The 18942-nt window shown below is 50.0% G+C and overlaps 1 protein-coding gene across 2 annotated transcripts in view; it reads right to left on the bottom strand.

Annotated features, from left to right (window-relative positions):
* KCND3 (potassium voltage-gated channel subfamily D member 3) overlaps positions 1–18942 on the bottom strand; it is a gene marked incomplete at both ends in the record, with an annotated part of 100072 nt that overhangs the window by 1787 nt on the left and 79343 nt on the right. Inside the window, 4 exons of one of the 2 annotated variants that reach the window (XM_084275895.1) lie at positions 320–567; positions 1471–1527; positions 4124–4216; positions 10388–10489. In XM_084275895.1, coding sequence (XP_084132021.1) covers positions 320–567; positions 1471–1527; positions 4124–4216; positions 10388–10489 — 500 coding nt within the window. The remainder of the gene's footprint in view (positions 1–319; positions 568–1470; positions 1528–4123; positions 4217–10387; positions 10490–18942) is intronic. The other variant, XM_084275896.1, reaches the window with a different exon arrangement.

Here is an 18942-nt window from a genome sequence, read left to right as displayed (position 1 = left end):
GAAGGGGTCCTGTGCCAGCTGTGGAGAGGGGCTCACAGCTGGGAACTGCTGGCTCCTCCCTGTGTGATCGGCACCCAGGCAGCTGTCAGTGGGACTCGGTTCCCCTGTGTCCAAGAAAGGCTGCACTAAGTCCAGCTTTGGCCAGGTTCTCCCCAGAACGGCTGGGAGCCTCCATCCTTGGGAGGAGGGAAACAAAGCTTGCTCCCAGTGTTAGACCCCTCTCCCTGGCTGGGGAACAGGCTTGCAAGAGCGTTAGGTGGGGAACACACATCAGAGGTTTGCATGCAGCACGTAGCAGCTGAGAGCCTACTTACTGTACCTTGTTGTAAGGGAGGGCTGCTCACTGCACTGGATGTGGATGGTGCTGAGCTCCTGCATGCTCCGGAGGCGGGTGGCGGGCACGCTGGAGTTGGGAAGGTGGGTGGTCTTCTTGTTGCGGCGAGAACAGCAGGAGGTGGTCAGCCCGTGGTGGCTGGAGAGGGAGGGGCTCCGAGAAGAGGGGTAATTCTGCATCGAGCTCTCCATGCAGTTCTGCTCGAAGAGCTGCTCGTCTATGAACTCGTGGTTCTGGCAGGGCAGAAAACAGCAGCGTTACCCCCTGGTGACACCAACAGCTTTGGCCCCACAGCAGTCGGTTTTAACAGCACCTTTAGCTAGGTTGTGTCAGCCCCTTGACTGTGTAAGGTGCTCTCTGCCTCTGCACCTAAACGTAATGGCACGAGGCAGAGCTTAGAGAGAAAGAACTCTGCCCCTTCGCTCACTGCAACCGAGAGGGTTCTGCTCTCCAGCATCGGTAGGGGAGTAAGCGAGGCTGTTGCAGTGACAGAAGCAGGGCAGCCTGGCCATGCTGCCTGGCTCGTGCTGCCCGAGATGGTTACTGTATTGTGCCAGAATCCTGGATTCCAGAAGTGGCTTCAGAAAGTCTGGAACGCCACCAGTTATGGAACCCCAGAGGGAGGTGGATGCTCCTCTTTGTGCCTGGATATCACGTTTGGATGACCATCCTGACACACAGTGTAACTCGCCTGCCTTGGCAGCTGGGTGCAAAGCATACCTGCGGTTCGGTGGGTGCTATTAGCTGGGGGGAAAGAAACGTGGAGGTGAGGGGGTATGCAGGGGGGGAGGCAACTGAGAAACCTGAATCTGCAAAGAGCTTTTGTGCTAAGGAGCAAGAAATCCTGAAAGAAAGAGCTCTTCTGTGTGTGTGCCCGAGTAGCTCTAGTGAATGTAACTTATCCAGTCCCTGTCAGCATCGGAAAGGATGGGAAACAAAAGCAGCCATGGTGAAGGCAGCCATCGGGTTTCATTGGAACAACTAACGACCCACAGGAGACAAGAGCACTGGACAGCCAACACGAGCCACGTGCACAGACTCCCACGGACGAGACCAGGGACGAGAAAGGAAGCAAACACTCTCCAGACACGTCACAGAGACCACAGAGAAAACAGATTGAATTAAAAAGGAAATACCTTGATGGTGGAAGTTCGTACAGATAACAGGGGATCATCCACAAGATAGGACAATCCCTACGGGACAACATGCCAACAAAAGATAAGAACACAATTGATTGTCCATTCCAGCATTCAGAAGTTTAGTCCCAGCATCGCATCTCTCGCATTCCAGCCAACTCGCTCACGTTTGAATGGGCAATCGGACCTTCTCCTTCCCCAGCCTTGCCTGAATCAGACCCCTTTGTGCCTTCCTTCTCATGCTGGAGCTTTGCAGCCTTAGTGATCTTGGAAATGGAACAGAACTGGCAACAGCTTTATTACTCTGATCTTTTGAGAGCTGAAGGCAAAGGAATAGAGTTTCAGCTGCTGATTCACAAGTAGCGGATGGGAATTGCGTGGCCACTGGGTCACCAGTGGACATGGGCTGTGACCCCATTGTGGCAGTGCAGGAGAAAGGTTCGGGTTGAAGGACTGGCTTCCATGCCACGTGGCATGTGAACCTCCTTAACTCAGTCCGGGAGCCGGAACGAGTGGAAAGAAAATCTTCTGTTTGAACAAACTCCATCTGTTGTGTTACAATGAGAAAGTAACCTCTGTGGTGGCAGCTAGAAGCACTTCAGGGTCACTTTGTCATCTGACACACCAGATCTGTGAGCTATTCACAGCCAGTCGATTGTAAGGCTGCACGCCAGTGACGCAGAGAGCGTGGCAATAGAGAATGTGCTTTTAGAATCCTTCTGCCTAGCTCAGGGAAAGGTGAATTGCCCATTGAAACACGTTTGCAACCACGGTACATTCCTCATTCCATTCCTGCAACTTGCTCACAAAATGACTCTTCAGTGTTCAAAGACTCTTTTACTGTGATTTTGGGAGGAGAAGGGTTGTGTGTGGTGGTGTAATAGAATACAGCTACTGTATTTCCACACCAGCTAGTTGGGAATTTCAGACCTGCATCCAAATTTGCTACGTGGTTTGATGGAGGCAACACCGTGGTGATACCTGGCTGCAAAACATGAAAGGTTGTGCGGAGTCTCGCTCTGGGTTTTAATCAAAATTCAAAGTATCACCATTATTGCCACTCTTTGCTGAAACAAGCCATGTTTGGAACATTTCCAACCACTGAGACACTGAGCAGGCTTGTGTGCTGGAGGCAGTCTAGCTTTGTTAGTGAGGGGGACTAATCCATCCCCAAATTAGGATATGCTTTGGCCACCCAGCACCCTAACCAGCTCATGAGTAACGGAGCAAGTCCTGCTGCTCCTAGAGATGTCCTGATAAGCCTGTGCAATGCCTGGGCCATATAAGGCTGGGCCCTGGAGGCAGGTTTGTCAGCTTTTGTTTGCTTCAGCCAGTTTGTTAAAGCTTCCAAATGAAAGTATTCCTGAGAAACATGGGCCATAGCTGTGAAGCTTTTAAGCCTCAAGTTCTAAACCAAAGAGTCAGATTGCGAAATGTCTGCTTGTTATGTAACATCCAGAACTGCTGGAAATAAAGGCAAGATGAGTCTTATGAAATCAATCCAGTGGTCATTGATACAGGAAGAATCGGCTCCCTGTCCTTGGGGTGGTGACCTTTACAGCTCCTTAGGATAAACCAGCTGCACTGGTCACTGCGATGAGCCAGTCCTTGTCTCCCAGTGTATCGCTGCAGCCTAAGTGGGCTTGCTCCAGAGTAAGCCAAACTGTGGGAGTGGAGGTGATTTATCTACAGGAGAGCTCTTGCAAGTCAGAAATCAAAAGTACGTTTGATGATGGATGCAGATAGAAAAAGGCATGAATATTTCAAGTGTTAACCTCTCCTCATTCTTTCTAGAATGAATCACAGTATAGATAATGTGTCCCTTCACTGCAGAGCCTTTTATATAAACCTGGAAGTGAAGCATTTGTATCAAATAAATATCTGAAATGTTCCAAGAGACCTCTGCATATAGAGTCACTTGATGAAGGATAGAATTCTCACTCCCAGCACCTCCCATGATGCAAACAGAGAAGTCATGCCACAGAAACTGCTTGGCTGGCTTTGAGACACACTACCTGCTCTTGTGCCCAGCACCGTAGTGAGCGAGCAAAGGTTCGTGCAGCCTTTAAACCCATTACAGAGTTCATCTGCTCTGTGCCAGAGAAAGGGCTAAAGGTTATTTTTCCCAGTCTCTTGGCACTGGTGACTGGGTAGTTTCGAGTCACCGACAGCATCTCCCTCTTAAGGCAGCAGAACTGTCCTTCATTACTCGTTAGCGCAGGGGATGAGTACGTGTGATGTGTGACTGACAGCACAAGACAAATGCAGTGTAGTTCCCTTCCAGAAGCACTGAAGAAGTTACCAGTGTGCACCCTGTGTGTGGGCTCTGCCTCACCCCCCTACAGAACGGGTATGAGCCTGCCAGTGAGCCTGCCTGAACAGCCTGTGGCTGGTGTAGGTGACTGTGGAGCAGCAGATAATCACATCTTTATCCCTTGGACAGGAATTATGATTATTTTCTTTTAAAGATGACAATGAATTAGGAGTGCATTTACCCCAGTGCAGAATATTCTGGGAAGGCTGAGTGTCAGCCCCCTCCTGCACAGTGTGTAGGTCCACTGAGAACACCTCACAGAGAGCCACCTCTTTCCCTTGGGAAGCCCGGGCCAGGCACAGAGATACAATAGGGTGTAAGGATTGTGTTGCTACTTACGGTTGTTTTTTCCAGGCAGTGCAGCAGGTGGTGATGTTGGCTCTCAATTAAGGACGTGCCTTTAGTCATATGAGGTTCGTCTTCAGTGGATCCCTAAATAGCCAGAAAAAGGGGGGAAAAAACCCCAAACCCCAAAAGAGGTGTAAAGACATGAAAACAATCAGAACTACCAGCATTAGCTTCCACAGCCATAAAGATACCTCAGGGTTGCCAGCTCTCAGGATTTGTGAGGCTCCTTTGGTTTTTTTCCCTAAATAATTTGGATGGCCAGAGAGGAGCTCAGCTTTGAATCAGAACCAGTGTGCTCTTAGCCATTTCCCAGCTGGGGGGGGAAGCCTGGGGGATGCTGCTGACACACAAAGTCAAGGCTCAGGAACCAGAAGGTAAAGAAAAAAAGAGCCTCTGCTGTTTTATTATTCCAGAAGCATTAAGACTTTTAAGCTTGACGTGACCTTTGAACAGCAACAGATGTGCCCTGAACTCTAGTCTCTGTTAGGGGACACAGCACAAGCTGTCTGGCTGAGCTGGGAGCCTGGCTCTGCCTGACCTTCAGGGCTGCGCGGAGCCGGGGCTGGTGGAGCTTCCCTGTGTAACTGCCAAAGCCTCCCCAGCCCCGGCTGCACGCCAGATCAGCAAGCATGAATCCAAGCCTCATGTCTTGGACTTTGTGATGCTGTTTCTAGGGACAGGATGCCTGGCTCTGTCTCCTCTTCATGGACAGGATGGCTTGTATTTCCCACTCTGTGCCTGCAGTCTGTAAGTCGGGGCTGCTCTTTCCCTACATCGGTGTGTATGGCTGTTGGTGAGATGGCAGCAGGTCCTGAGGGCTGGTTTAGGTGCAAACCAGAGGTGTGTAACCCCCCTTTGAGGGGCAGGGAGAAGGGAGGAACAGTCAGGTGTTGCTTACATGGGAATTAATGTATATAAACTGTCCTATCAAAACCCATGGCAAATGGGGAAGTACTGAGCAGTGGCAATGAAATGTGGCAGCAGTTCCCTAGGAGAAGTAAGGTCCCATCTTCATTAGTTTCTTACAACTTGTGGCTTTCCCTCAGTAGGATGACTTACTCTGATTTCTATTTCAGTAACAGAGTGCCATGACCTGAGCAGCACCCCTCCCCACCTCACTTAGCACAGAACCAGAACCAGAACCAGGTGAGCCTGTTTTAAAGATCTCACCATCCACTCAGCTCCTTGTGCACCAACACCTGTACGTAGGGACCAGCTTTCCTCCATTTCCCCCTGACCTGGGGCTACTGGATTTGTAAGTAGGTTGTGCTTGGAGTCAGGAGGCAGCTTGTGCCACCTGGGAGGGAACTGGGTGCAGCTGGGAGTATTTAGGTTGGAAAAACTATTAGAAGGAGTGGCCGTGCCTAGGAAGGGTTGAGGCAGTGAGCTGCTTGTGGTGGCTCAGTTTAAGGACTCTGCGTGGGACAGGCTTGCTGGGGTGCTTCTGCTGGTCTGTGCTCAGCTTCTGTATCAGGTATGTGTGCTTGTTGTGGTTTGGGGAAGGGGCTGCTCAGTCTGTGGTGTTATTAGTGATTAAGATAAGCTCCAGGTCTCAGACTGATCTCTGTGCTTTTGTTGAGCTGAGGAGCTTCATCTGCTTGAAGCAGCTGCTAAAGAAGCAGGTAAGAGGGCAGGAGCTTGAGTTTGGTCTGTGTGTAATGCTTTGCTCGTGCAGGAAGCGTGGTATCAAGTGTTCATCAAGGCTGTGTTTAGGGCCAATTTAGTCAACTCTGGTGTGAGGAGGGAAATCCTGTGCTCAGTGGTTTTGGTCTCTGCAGTAGTAGAGAATCTGGTGCTTCTGTTCCTTGAAATACAGTGTGTGTCTTATCCTGTGGGCTGGTGGTCTGGTGCTCCTCAGAAGTGGAAAGGAAAGAAGCCCTGGGGGGTGTTTGGGGAGTTTCTGTGCTGTCTGAGAGCTGGGATTATGCTTCTCGCTTCTTTGTTCTGTGGTGACAGATTTATGATCTGGGTAGTTAAGGATCTTCTCTTACTACTGCTGCTTAAGCTCCTGATTTTGAAAGTCTCTGTGCTTTCCTGACACGTTATTCTGTGTGTGTCTGTGATGATTTGTGTTTTTAAAGACAATTACACACATTAAAATATCAATTAGGTGTTGTAAAGCGTTTCCCCAGGGCCAGTAAGGGAGGGCTGCCTGGTGCCTTCTGTAATACTGAAATCTGACTGTCCAGACCTGATGTGTGACCTGACGTGACCCAGCAGCACTGAACTGTCTGAGAGAGAAGATGGGTGGGATGGGAGATGTGGCAGAGCGTCCTGGCCAAAGTGCCAAGGTATTGTGTGTTGCTCTCAACGTCTCCAGTGCAGCTATGCTGAAAGCATCACTTCTAACCACACCCATGTGTCCCAGTGGCTCACTGCATCCTCTGGATGCCTTTTCCAGGATGGTTCTGTGATCCTTAAGTGCAGGAATCACTCTGACAGATGCCAAACCGCAGCTGAACTGGTGTGTTAGGAAAGCTGACTGACTGTACACAGGCTTAATAGACTCCTGGGGGAACGTATCTGAGGCAGGTTATGGATATTTTTTTTGTTCCTTTTGTTTTGGAGGATGGAGCCTTCCCAGAGGTATTTTTAGAAGTGACCTTAAAAAAAAAAAACTTGGTTCTATTTTTCTTATTAACAGTCCTGGTGAGCTAACACAACAAGCAGGGCCAGATTACTGACTCTGTGGAGTCCTGTTGGAATGTTTCCCATGAAGGTCCTTTCACGCCCTGAAGCAAATCCGGTGCTGCACTACAGCACTGAGAAAAGAGAGGGAAAGAGCACATCTTGCAAACAGTATCTTTTTATGAGAGCTCCCTGAGAGGAGATTTAAGTGGGATCTGAAAGGAAAGGTAAAGCTCCTGGACCTCTGGCAGCAGCCTGAAGCCAACTGTTAAACTTTGGCAGCACCACTCAGCATCTGCCTTCCAGCCCCAGGCTGGGCTTGCTGCTGAAGGGGGGATGGATGGAGGGATGGCAGTGCCCAGGGTTAAAAGGCAGCATCAGTGAGTGTGACTGGCTGATACCTTATCTTCCTTCTGCTTTTTGTCCAGTCAGCTTGGTGTTTTCAGAAACAGAGAGCACAGCAAGCACCCAGAGCAGGAACTGCTGCCCTAGGACAGGGGGAGTGCCAGCATCGCAGCTGCTTGGCATTTGGATAGTACTGCTGAGGAATGGTTACCTATGGAGGCTGCATTGGTGGTACCTGTGTTACTGCAGGCAAACAAACCCTGTGTCTTCATTAGAAGAGTCTGGCTGTAATGGGAAGCTGGTGGCGGGGAGAGGAGAGGAGGTGGTTTGTCTTTTCAGCTGGGATGCCAGTTTTGCAAGGATTTGATGCCAGCTACCATTCATTTTGTTCTTGGAAGGCATTCAGTGAACTGCTGGTGGCTTGGAGGGAGAGTGAAACACTCTGTGGTGTCAGTTCTGAAGTCCAACATACTTCCCCTTTACCTCTTCTACTTTGTGCTTCAGCACAGAAATTGGATGCTGGTGACCCGAGGTGGTTTGGTGGTTAGCATCCCTTCCTGGGAAACGGCTGGGATGCTCTGTGGGTGAGCAGATTCTGCTCCTGGGAAGGCACAAGACCTCACAACTGCCTGTCCTGAGGTTCCACAGCTCCAAGTGCTTCAGCTAAAAGGAGCTTCAGCTGGCTGCACAGGGAGATTAGTGCTAAGAGGATATGGAGGCTGCTGCCATTGGAAGCAGCTCGCTTCCCTTGAGCACTTCTGACATAAAGCCTGCTCAAGATCTCTGTAAATGAGAAGAGAACGGTCTGAGCACTGCGTGGCAAGTGCAAAATGCCACAGATGCAGGTCCCTGAAGCAGGAGTCTGTAGCCCTGCTAGGAGCAGAGCAGGAGTCTGTATCCTTGCTAGGAACAGAACTCCATCCTGCTGCTGCCCTTGGATAAAGCCTTTTCTTGGCTTTGATGTGAGGCTGCAGGCTGGAGACACGCTGTTCCCTTGAAAGATGGTGTCAGTGTGTTCATTCTGGTGCTAATGAAGGGCCGTTCTGGCGCAGGGTGGGGAGTCTTGAGCAGCATGTAAGGGAGCAGCCGGGTGGGCTCAGGGCAGGTGCTCTCCTTGGGCAGACCCCGGAGGTGTCAGGCTGCTGGGCAATCTGCTGGGCTCTTGTAAGACAATTACACCTTGATCACGGTGCTGCGTGATTGCTAATGATGGAGGAGATGATACCTCGTCCTGGCCATGTAGTAATTGCCATTGGAGTGACTGCTGGGTAACAAACCAGCCCTATGGCAGCCTGGCCACGTGAAGTCCATTAAAGTTAGCATGAGTCCTGGGCAAGGTACCAAAACGGGATGTGTACCTGCCTGAGGAAGCAGTTTGATACTAATTTGACCAGCAGATACTCCCAGTGTGTAGATTATGTTTTGGTCCCTAATATAGCAACTGCAGAAGTCCCGTTCCTTCGCTCTTCACAGCTCCAAGAATCTGGCTGGCTAGCCTGTGCTGCCATTCACACGTTGTGCTCTTGGGAAGAGTTTGTTCTCTTGCCACAAAATGCAGGGATGGAAAATCTTGCATGTGGAGCTGAGCTGGTCGTGTGTAGCTTTACAGCAAAGGATGCACAGCAGCTCTGTAATTAATGCCACTACCTGCAGATGGAGGGATGTGTCTCAGCCTCTTGACTGGGGTATGAGGCTGGTCCTCAGGTAGCCAGAGGTTGTTTTCTGGTCCTCATGCAGATGCCAGGTGTGCCTTTGGCAAGTGTCTTGCTTTAGTAAACTGTGGTGTTCCTCAATGTCAGGGGTGGATGGGAATTCTCCCTTCCCCACACCCTCTGCTTATGACTATTTCAGCAGCACATTCCTTAGGGTGTGGATATTTAGGTGTACAGCAGTAATACAAATGTACACCATGTATATGGGCTTTTCTAAGCCAGACTTGTGGATCTCGCTGGGCTGTGGACAGGTTGTGTTGGGATTTAGAGCTGGAAGCCCACCAGAAATCAACCTGCACCCAGGAAAGCTAGGGGAGACCTGCTCTAGGTGCTACTATATATCTACATTCAATTATTAGTGGGTAACAAAACATCCTCTAGAACCTCCTTGGCAGTCTTTGTTTCCTTTCCTGTGTCTACAGTAGCTTGTAGCCAACCAAATGACCCTTCTTCCAGTTATCTTTGGGCAGGAGCCAGGAACTGAGCCCATTCAGCCAAATATTTCCCTCAACCTTGTGCAGTTTGGACTTAAGCACTGGTGCGTCAGCTGCTCCTCCGTGAGTGGTCTTGGCAGGGAGTTTTGGATGACAAGGGAAGCGAGGAGATTCTTGTAGGGATGACAGGCTGGAAGATCAAGTGCAAGCTGAGTGTCCCTGCTAAGCTCTTCTGGTGTTTTTAAAACCCAGAAATGTAAAGCTCAAAATGAAGTGTTAGATTTGCAGTCAAAGTTTTGTGTGTTCCTGGGTAGTGAGAGAGCAGAACCTTGGCTGAGCTGGCATCCCAGTCCAGAGCCTTTCTGTATGGGGATAAGGCTCTGGACCCAGTGTGACCAGTCTGCTGCTCTCTTTCCTGATAAAGAAACTCCTCTTGAACTGCTCAAGGGCAACATATGGTTCAAGAAACAGATTTTCTGGGTGTCTCTGCTGTTTGCAGAGCAGGAGACAACGTTGGATGTGCAGTCAGAAGGATCCAACTTGTTTTGGAGGGGAGAACAAACTGATCCGGGTACCCTACCTTCCCAACCCATGCTTCATGTGGAACTGCTCTGATCCTGGTCAGGTTTAATGTAATAACCACTGTCACTGATTCTGCTGAGCAATCTGACACAGGTGAAACAGCAATAGCCTCCAGAGACATTTCAGTTAGAAACAGACCCCCCACCAAACTGAAATGGGGAGCAGGGAATGCTTGCTTGTCCTGCTGAGCATGATTGGATAGCCTGGGTTAGAGGGGTCTTGGCAATGAATGTGTTGAGAGTGGATCTTTACAGTGTGGGCAGACCCTGGGTGGTATAAATCAGTACAGCTCCATTGCCCAGAGCTTCAAGGGAACTGGGAACCTGGCTGTTCCTGGGAGGTCAGATCCTTTCCTGGCTCAAGGAGGAGCCCAAGGAAGCTCCTTCCTCCCATCCAGTCTGGCAGCTGGATCCCAGCTGCCCATCCCCAGGGTTGGTACAGTACAAGAGAGGGTAATTACAGCACAGTGCCATGCTGAGCGAGGGGAGGGGATGGGGAGTGGGGATGGGGAGCTTCCCGAGGGCTGCAGAGGGAGCTGCTGGCTCTGCACTCACCGTCAGCTCCAGGGCTTCGTTGAGGAGGCCGTTGCGCTTGCTGTGCAGGTAGGCGTTGGAGCTGCCTGTCTTGGCCACGCGGATCCTGGCCAGCCGGGCTTTCTGCAGGGGAGGAAACAAGCTGGGGTTACACCTCGGCACACGGCCTGGTCGGGGCTGTGCTGGGATGGAGGAAACGCCGGGTTCTCACAGTGCCTGGGGAAGCTGCGGGGGGGAGGGGGAATACTGGGGGATGCCGGTGGGACAAGGGGCTGTTGAGGACAGGTAGCCCGGGTCTGTCTCCAGGAGCTGGAGGAACACGTGTGTCTGAGGAGCATCACCTGCCACAGAGCACTAAGAGCCTCTCCAGGGGGAGAAGTGGGGCTCTGCAGACTGAACTTTTGAAAGGATGAACAAAAGTCCTGTTTTGGGGTGAGATGCACAAGAACCAGAGACACTTGTCCTGGGTGTGTTCCCACCATGGGACGGTGGTGTGACCTGGCAGTGTGCTCGTGCTCCACACGTGTGTTCCATGGCTCACCTTCTCTCTAACACACTTGGCAGTTGAAACCCCCTCCTTGTCTTTCGGCTCGGTGCTGTGACACTCACAGTGTCACTTGCTCTGCCTGTGTGGCAGCCAGCAGCACAGTGACACCTGCTCTGCCATGGTGGGGGACTGTCCTCCGTGGCAGCACAGGTTTATTAACTCTGGTATCTGAGAGCTCTGCCTGTAAATACACCTCTCTTGACAGACTGACCGAAGTCACTCTGCAGTAACACAGACACTTAACTCCTGTTTTTATTTATCCCTGACCTCCAAGGGGACCAGTTAGCTGATAAAAAGCAGCCCAGAATAAAGCAAACAGGGAAAACACAGGCAGCTCCCTTCCTTCCAGAGCAGTTTTTAGCATTTCAGGCTTTTCTCCTCGGCTGCTGCCTGCTTCTCTGTCAAGTGCTGATTTGCCTTTTTCTTTTCTACTGTTAATTTATGACTCAAACACCATTAAAAGTAAATACATGAAATAGCTGCGGCTATTAAAAAATAATTACATTGTGCTGTAGCTTAAAATGCTGCATAATCTTTTAAATAACATGGAACTCGTGATTTTTGCCTTTCTAATTAGAGGTGCTAATGGGAATACGCTGTAGGGAGAGCAAAGCCAAGAGGCAAATAGCTGCAGTGGGTCCAGAGAGGGTAATAATTCCAGGAGCTCTGTTACTGTACATGTGTGAGTGACCCTGGCCCTTGACACTTGAAAGATTTGTTTAACCTTCAGAGCTTCTGCTTAAGCAGACAATTTCTCAGGCAAAGACACGTTCAGGGTATGAGTTTGCAGCTTTAATGAGGTGACACAGACCATGGCCAGGCTGAAAGGTGGGTCCTCTTTTCACAGCCCAGAGTGGGGGTGTCCAGGATGGACCTTCTTTTCAATACTCCACCTGGATTTCCTTGTCCGGTTTTAACATTAAGATCTCAAGTCAGTGTCAGTTGCTCTGAGGACTTTCCCAGACTGCTGCTCTGGGTCTGGGACTGTAATCGGGAGCAGAACCTGGAGTGCTGGGTGAGCTGGGGAGAGGTGGGGATGAGGGCTTGAAGGATGTTCCCTTCCCCAGTTCCATGGCATTGCCTCTCTGTGCCTGTTAATCACACTTCTTATATTTATTTCTCCTATTTGCAAGAAAGTCTGTGTGTCTGTTCCTGGCCCTTTGCAAGGATCTGATCTTGTCCCCAGCCAGGACTGGGCAGTGGATCCAGTGACAGCATCCACAGACAGCTTCCACTTCCTTCCTGTGCTCCACAGAGCATCTGCGCCTTGGCTCAGGAATCACAAGAGCTCCACCTCACCCACCCCACCTGTAGCAGGAAAGGCTTCATCCTCCTCTGTTCAGTCGGTGGATAAAGTGGATTCAGTCTTGGGCTCCTGTAATGAACATTCTTCCCTTTGCCTCCAGGCTAGCTGGGGATCAAATATTAATAGCTGTACTCCATGGGGACTGGAGATGGCTCCTTTCTGAGGTCTGTTCTCTTCTCTTCTTTGAGCAGGGCCACTGGCTATCTAAATAATTAAGCCCCACAGCTTTTGTAGTTTGGAACAGATGCTGTTATTTTAAAAAATGTCAGTGGGGCAGGACAGCAGCTAATCCTATTGTCCCAACACAAAAGGCTTTCCAGGGTAGTCACACCGCCTGACTCTCTGCCCCCATCGTGATTAAACTTGGTAGATCTGTTGATTAACTCAGCTACAGAAGTTAATTAAAATTGGTTCCTAAAATTGGTTTGGCCCTCCAGACACTTTCCCACGTTGGGTTAGAAAGAAGTCTGAGCCCTTGGCTGGTGTTTTCCTGTGCAGTCTGTGTGTGTCCTGCTCGGGGAGGATCTGTCCCGTGGCACAGGCTTTGCGGGGTGCTCAGCTACGTGTTGTGTGTTCACACAGGATGCCTGACAGTAACAAGGGGTTTAAGTGTCTTTGGGAGGGGATAGCTGCCTTTGCATCGCATCCTGAGGGTGTGACAGACTAAAGGTCATCAGGGCCAGGCCTGAGATCACCAGTACTGAGCATAACCCCTGTGTGAGGCTATAAAAGGAAGGAGAAGGGCACAGTGTGTCTGCGTGTGGAGCGGTGAGAGGAGTTGCTAGGAAACCACAGGAGCTCAAAATGCATATGACCTAATCTGGAAGATAATTTATGTGATGAAAATAATAATACTAATGACAGCCACTTACAGGTTAGAGTGATTAATTTGGTTATCTAGGAGCCCACGTGTTTGAGAGCAGGATGGAAGGCAGGTCTCAGGAACTTCTGGCTCCTCACTGCTTTTGAAGAAGCCGCAGACCTGGGGTAAGCAGGATGGGCAGTGAAGCCCTGTACATGTGTGAGGTGCTGAGGTACAGTGGAGAGGGTGATGTAAGTGGCTGTCAGCATCCTGGGTATCTGTGTTTCCCAAAGGGACTGACAAGGGAGGAAGGATAGCCTGTCTTCATCTTTTAGCTGCTTTGGAGAAGCACGAGGAGCAGGAGCTGCTGGCTGGGAAAAAGGCTTACCAGATGGCAGGCCCAGGAAACAGCTAATTATTATTTATTAATGATTTTCATCTCGTTCTTATGAAGATAATGTTCACTCCTGATTTATGTGATAAAGTCCACTATTAAGTTACAACCTATGACATGATTTCACATTTGCCAGAGATCTTCAGCGTTCCAGATCTCCTGTACTGGAAGGACGTGGCTGGAGCACACGTATGGCAGGTACTACGTGTCCAGGTCCTGTGTCTGCTCCTCCCTTGTTGGGCCAGAGATGTAACCAGCTCTGGTTGTTATCCTTCCCAGAATGGCTGAGGTTGGAAGGAGCCCCAGAGGCCATCTGGTCCAAACCCTGGCTCAAGCAGTGCATCCTTGACCAGTTGCCCAGGACCATGTCCAGGTGGCTTCTGAACAGCTCCAAGGATGGAAACTCCACAGTCTTCCTGGACTGCTTGTGCCAGTGCTCGGTCACCCTCACAGTGGAAATGTGTTTCCTGATTTTTGGATGGAGCCTCCTGTGCTGTGTGCCCATCACCTCTGGTCCCCTTGCTGGACACTGCTGGGAGAGCCTGGCTGAGTCATTGTGCCCCCCCTCCAGGTATGTGTGTATGTTGATAGGACCCCTCAAGCCTTCTCTTCTTTAGGCTGAGTCCTAAATGCTCTCAGCTTTTTCTCTTAGGAGATGCTCTGCTCCATAATTTACTGGCTAAAACCCCAGTAAAAGCATTTCCCATAGGAAATGTGGCTGCACTGGGTTATTAACAGCACCTCACATCGTCCTTCCTGAGCAGTGAGTAGCTCCAATAGGAGTAGAGCTGTAGCTGAGTGCTGCAGCGAGCCCAGGGCTGCAGGAGCCACTTCTCAGGCTGAAGTGAAGCTGTTTGTGACAGAACACTTCTCATCTGAGCTCTGTTTCTGAGGTGCAATGCTGCAGTGGTACAGTAAGTGCTTGGTTTCCCTGCGTTTGTCTGCATCCCTTGCTAGTTTGAGCCTGAACTTAAGCTCTAGATGGAAATACTTCAGGGTGTGGAAGAGATAACAAGCAGATTGCACAGTTAAACAAGGGTTTCAGCAGACTTAACAGAGCTTAGAGGATGGCATAACAAGAAGTATTTTCTTGAGGTTATGTTCTCACCTTCCCAAAATTGGCTGGTCTGTGGTACCTTTTGGCTAATTTTAACCTAAAATTCAGAAAGAAATCCAGCAGAGACTTGAATTTGTACTTTCAAGTGGGAACTCGGAGCACATATGTAGCTTGGAATGGATGAAGCCTTCATCTGTGGAGCTCGCTCTGCTCCCTGCCGTGGTGCTTCTCCCTTGCCAAGCAGCAAGTGGAGAATTCTTCATGTTAAAAAAAGGCATTGAAAAACTAATAGAGTGGGCAAGAAATTAAATAAATCTGCTGTTGGTGGGGTGCTTTTCTCAGTGTAATCAGGCAGTGCTGAGCATCTGTCCTGCTTCTGGCTCTGGGAAGCTGATATGGCATCTTTAACAGCGCCTGGCAGCAGGCTGGGCTGCCAAATCAGGGCTTGGGCTTATTACAGGTGTTTGAGCACAGGGTGGGATAATGGCTGTTTGAAAAGCAAATGGCCCATATAATAACTACTGGTGGTTATTCTGCTGGCCATCATGCCATCATTCCATCGTTCTGTCTGGCTGTTGGGACAGGCAGTGGAGTTGCAGCACTGAGATAAGTTAGTTTCTGCAGATCATCTTCCTGTCCTCTTAACCTGTTTTTCCCTAAGAAACAAAGTGCACGTGCTTGGACTTCCCTTCTTCACATTAGACAGCTTTGGAGCCAAGTTTAAGTACTCTGTCACTTTTGCTTTGGGGGAGATGATACAGAGCTGCATATGGAAATCAGATAGGGTAGAACTCATTATACTCCTATATAATTTGATAGAACCACTTCCAGTCAGACCTTGATCTTATTTTGGGCATCTTCATTACTTTCCAGAGATGAAAGTTTCCCCTCCCCTCCTCTGTGGCTCTCCTTTTAATCCTACCTTACTCTTGGCACCATTAAAGCCACAGAACATCATTTCAGATGCACTCTATCGTTTAATCTTTTCCAACACCAAAGAACACGATGTTCGATCTATTTATAGCACAATGCACAGAATAAGGGGTGTGATGGATCTCGACTCCTCTCCTAGTCAGAGATGTCCTGGCTGATCAAACACAGAGCTTGGGAAAGTGTCATAGTATGCAGAACTTGGGGACAAACACAGGGTTTTTGGAAGCCAGTCTGTATTTTTCTCCTCAGTAGATACCCTCCTTACTTCCAACACCTTTTCTTACCCCCCTCAAAGCTCTCCATCCACCCAGTAAAGGCTACAGTCAGACCTTGGTCTCTATGAGAACTGACCTTACAGACAGTTGTTCCTTCATTGAAATAGATGTTGTGCAGAGTTATTGCACCTTGTTGAAGCTCAGAGCTCTCTCTAGAGGTTCCATCTGACTGACCAAGCAGCTCTTGTGCTTCTCCAGCTTGTCTCCTGAGGTAGGGAGGAAAGATTCCTCTATGCACCTCTTGGGATTCTTAGTGCTCTTACAGATTTTTAGAGCTTGGGGCAAAATCACTCCAGGTTTGCATGGTCAGAGAGGTACTGTACAAGTCGTAGTGGGCATCTGGTATGACTTGTTGGAGTTAGATTTGGTGTGTGGGGTGTAAATTAGGGTGCCAGAACTTGTCTAGAAACTTATTACTTAATAAACATCATCTTGAGAAAAGTCTCCTGTGTTTCTGCACTGTTACAGGTTGCTGTTCTCCTTGATTCTAAAATAAGGCTCTGTGTTTCAGCGAGTGCCATGAGCATCTGTCTGCCTGTGATGTATCTGTCTGCCTGCGCTCCCAGATCTCGCTTCTATAACATCCTTCACACAGCTCACACCCCTGACTAATAGCTAGAAAGAATTCAGGGGATGGAGAAATTAACAGAATTTGATCTAGTGTCACATGCTGACTTACTAGACCTGATGTATGAGCACTAATTAATGGTGTGGAGGCCTGTGATGGGCTACAGCAGATGAAGGTAATTGCTTCACATGGTGCTGCTCGTGCCTTCCCCAGGAGATGGTGAAAAGGTGGGCTGGGGGAATGGGGCTGGGGACCACACACCTTTTGTGTGAGACTCCACAAGAGTTAAGTGAGATTAAAGGCTCGTGCCTTTTGTTCTCCCCAAGGAACAAAGCCCAAGGGGAAGAGGTGATGGTGGGGCTGTTTTCCAGCCTCCTTGACTGCTTGCTGGTGGTTGGAGTATGTTGTGTCTGGGCAGGTCCCTGACCACAGCGGGGTGGTGGATGGGGTTCAGCACAGTTGTGGGTGATGGGGTTGCTGTAGGCAGGGCTGGGCCAGGAACTGCGCTCCATCCTGCTCCTCTGTGCCATGGCTTTTGGCATGGATTGAGAGAAGCATTGCTTGGTGGAAGCAGAAATTCCTTGGAAGCCATCAGATGGCAATAAAGGTAATGTGTGGTGCAGTCATGTGTCCTACTGAAGCTGCTCCTAGTTGCTCCTCTTACTCCTGGGGGTCTCAGGGGACAAACTTCTTGCATTGGGCTTGGGTGGGTGGGGAATCCATCACAAACCCATCCCATAGTCCTGCTCCGTAAGCAAAGACTCTTAGAGGGCCACATGTCTCTGCTCACGTCCTCAGCTGACAGCCCCTGGCTGCGTGCCCTGCCTTGGCAGCTGCCTGGCACGATGGCCGGGGTCCCGGCTCGTCAGCAGAAAGCTGCCCGGTCGCCATGGCTACGCGCTGCCGGGCCCTGTGTGTGCATCCCAGCTGCCGTGTGCGCATCCCGGCAGCGCTGCGCTCTGCCTGCTACAATGGCTCCTAATTGTCCTGACTCAATGGCTCAGGAAGCTGATGCTGCCTCTGTGGATGGCAGCGCGCTGGCGCCGGGAGCCCAGGGACAATGTGTGGAGTGGCTGTGCTGTGTGCCGGGCTGGGGGGGTGTAGGGGGGGGAACGGCTGCGCTTCCAGGGGAGCAGGTGGCTGGGATTACGGGCAGGCAGTGGGCTGCATGGCAAACAAGCTCTGGGCTCTGACAAAGGGGAGAAATGAGGAACGATTTCCTAGGGAACAATTTGTCTGGTGGATTGAGCTGCTTTTTCTTCCCGTGCAGTGTTTGCAGGCAGGCTGATTTCCCCATATATATACTTTAAATTCTCACTAAGCTTTAAGCACACTTCTGCTGCCAGTGTGTACCACGGCTCTGCTCACTACCTGGGACTGGTCAGGAAAGCATGTGCTGTCCCTTCTGCTGCCTCGTTTGGTGACCCAGCAGTCATTGACTAGTGCAAAAGCTCAGATAGGTTTAAAATCCTGGATATGGCTTGTATTGCAATCAGATGGTTTCACTTTGTATCCCTGCACATGTATGTGAAGGAACTCTGTGAGCAGCCACCGAGCCAGAAAAATAAATGGATTTCTACATGTGGAAAAAACCCTGAGTCAGAGGGAAGTGTGGAAGGGCGATGCTGCAGCAGCATGGGTTTGTCAAAGCAGGGAGCCTGGCTGGGGCAGGGAGGTGGAAGGGGATGGTGGGTTCCTGCTCAGGCCAAGAGAGGACCTGCCTTGTGCTGGTTCAGAGCCCAATGTGATTCTGAAGTCACTCAGACAGAGGTTTTCATGACCTTCTCACAACAAAGGCTTGTTCTGAGTCAGACTTTGCAGACCATTGCTGCTGGGTGGAGTGGGAGGAGTGATGAGATTCAGGGACTCCTCAGGTTGGGCTGTGTAAGGCATCTGGCAGTGTGTGAGCACAGGAATTCTGCAGTGGCCCTTGAGAGATGTGCTGGTAGGCTGTGGAGTGTTCCTGTCTGACATCCATGATCAGAGGACTCAGACATCTGTCCTGCCATCCCGGTGTGACGTGTCAGTGCCAAAGACTGTCCTTGGTCTGCTGGTCGCTGTCATGGTACAAATCAGTAACTGAGATAAGCTTTACTGCCACTTACACCCAGTGTAGTTGTGTTTTTTCTCCTGATTCTGTGGACAAATCCACACCCATTAACCTGGACACAACAGCTTATTGCAGTTGGCACAGGGGTGTTTGAACTAGCTGAACTAATGGAGGATGTCATTTTGCTTTCTTGGATGATGTGGAAGGAGAGAGGAAGGAGCCTTGGTGTACTGTACTTTGGGTCTGTGGGGTTTGGCTGGCTGCTTTTGTCCCTCCCCTGAACTGTCTCAAAACAGGACACAGAGGAGGAACAGCAGTACCTATCCCAGCAAAAATGAAGTAGTGTTGTTTTTTTTTATAGTGATTTTAAAACATTCTTATTCCCCCCTGTCAAAAACTGTTAAATATCAACAACAACAAAACCACATTCCACACAGATTCACTGTGGCTGAAAAAAACCCCATGTTTTTAAATGTCAGCCAGCTCCAGTTTTAACCTTATTGTTTCTCTCTCTCCTTAAGTTCCCAACCCCATCCCCTGCTGGGATCTGAGTCATGTTCTGTCGCTGAGCTCTCCTCAGACAGCTCACAGCTCTGCTCCAGTCGCTTTTTCTGGCCGTTCAGTAACCCACCTCCGAAGCTGCG

The sequence above is a fragment of the Gallinula chloropus genome, assembly GCF_964237585.1.
Source record: "Gallinula chloropus genome assembly, chromosome: 27".
NCBI classification, from domain to species: domain Eukaryota; kingdom Metazoa; phylum Chordata; class Aves; order Gruiformes; family Rallidae; genus Gallinula; species Gallinula chloropus.
Note: the sequence above shows the minus strand (reverse complement) of the source record. Positions and strands in the feature narration are given on the sequence as shown.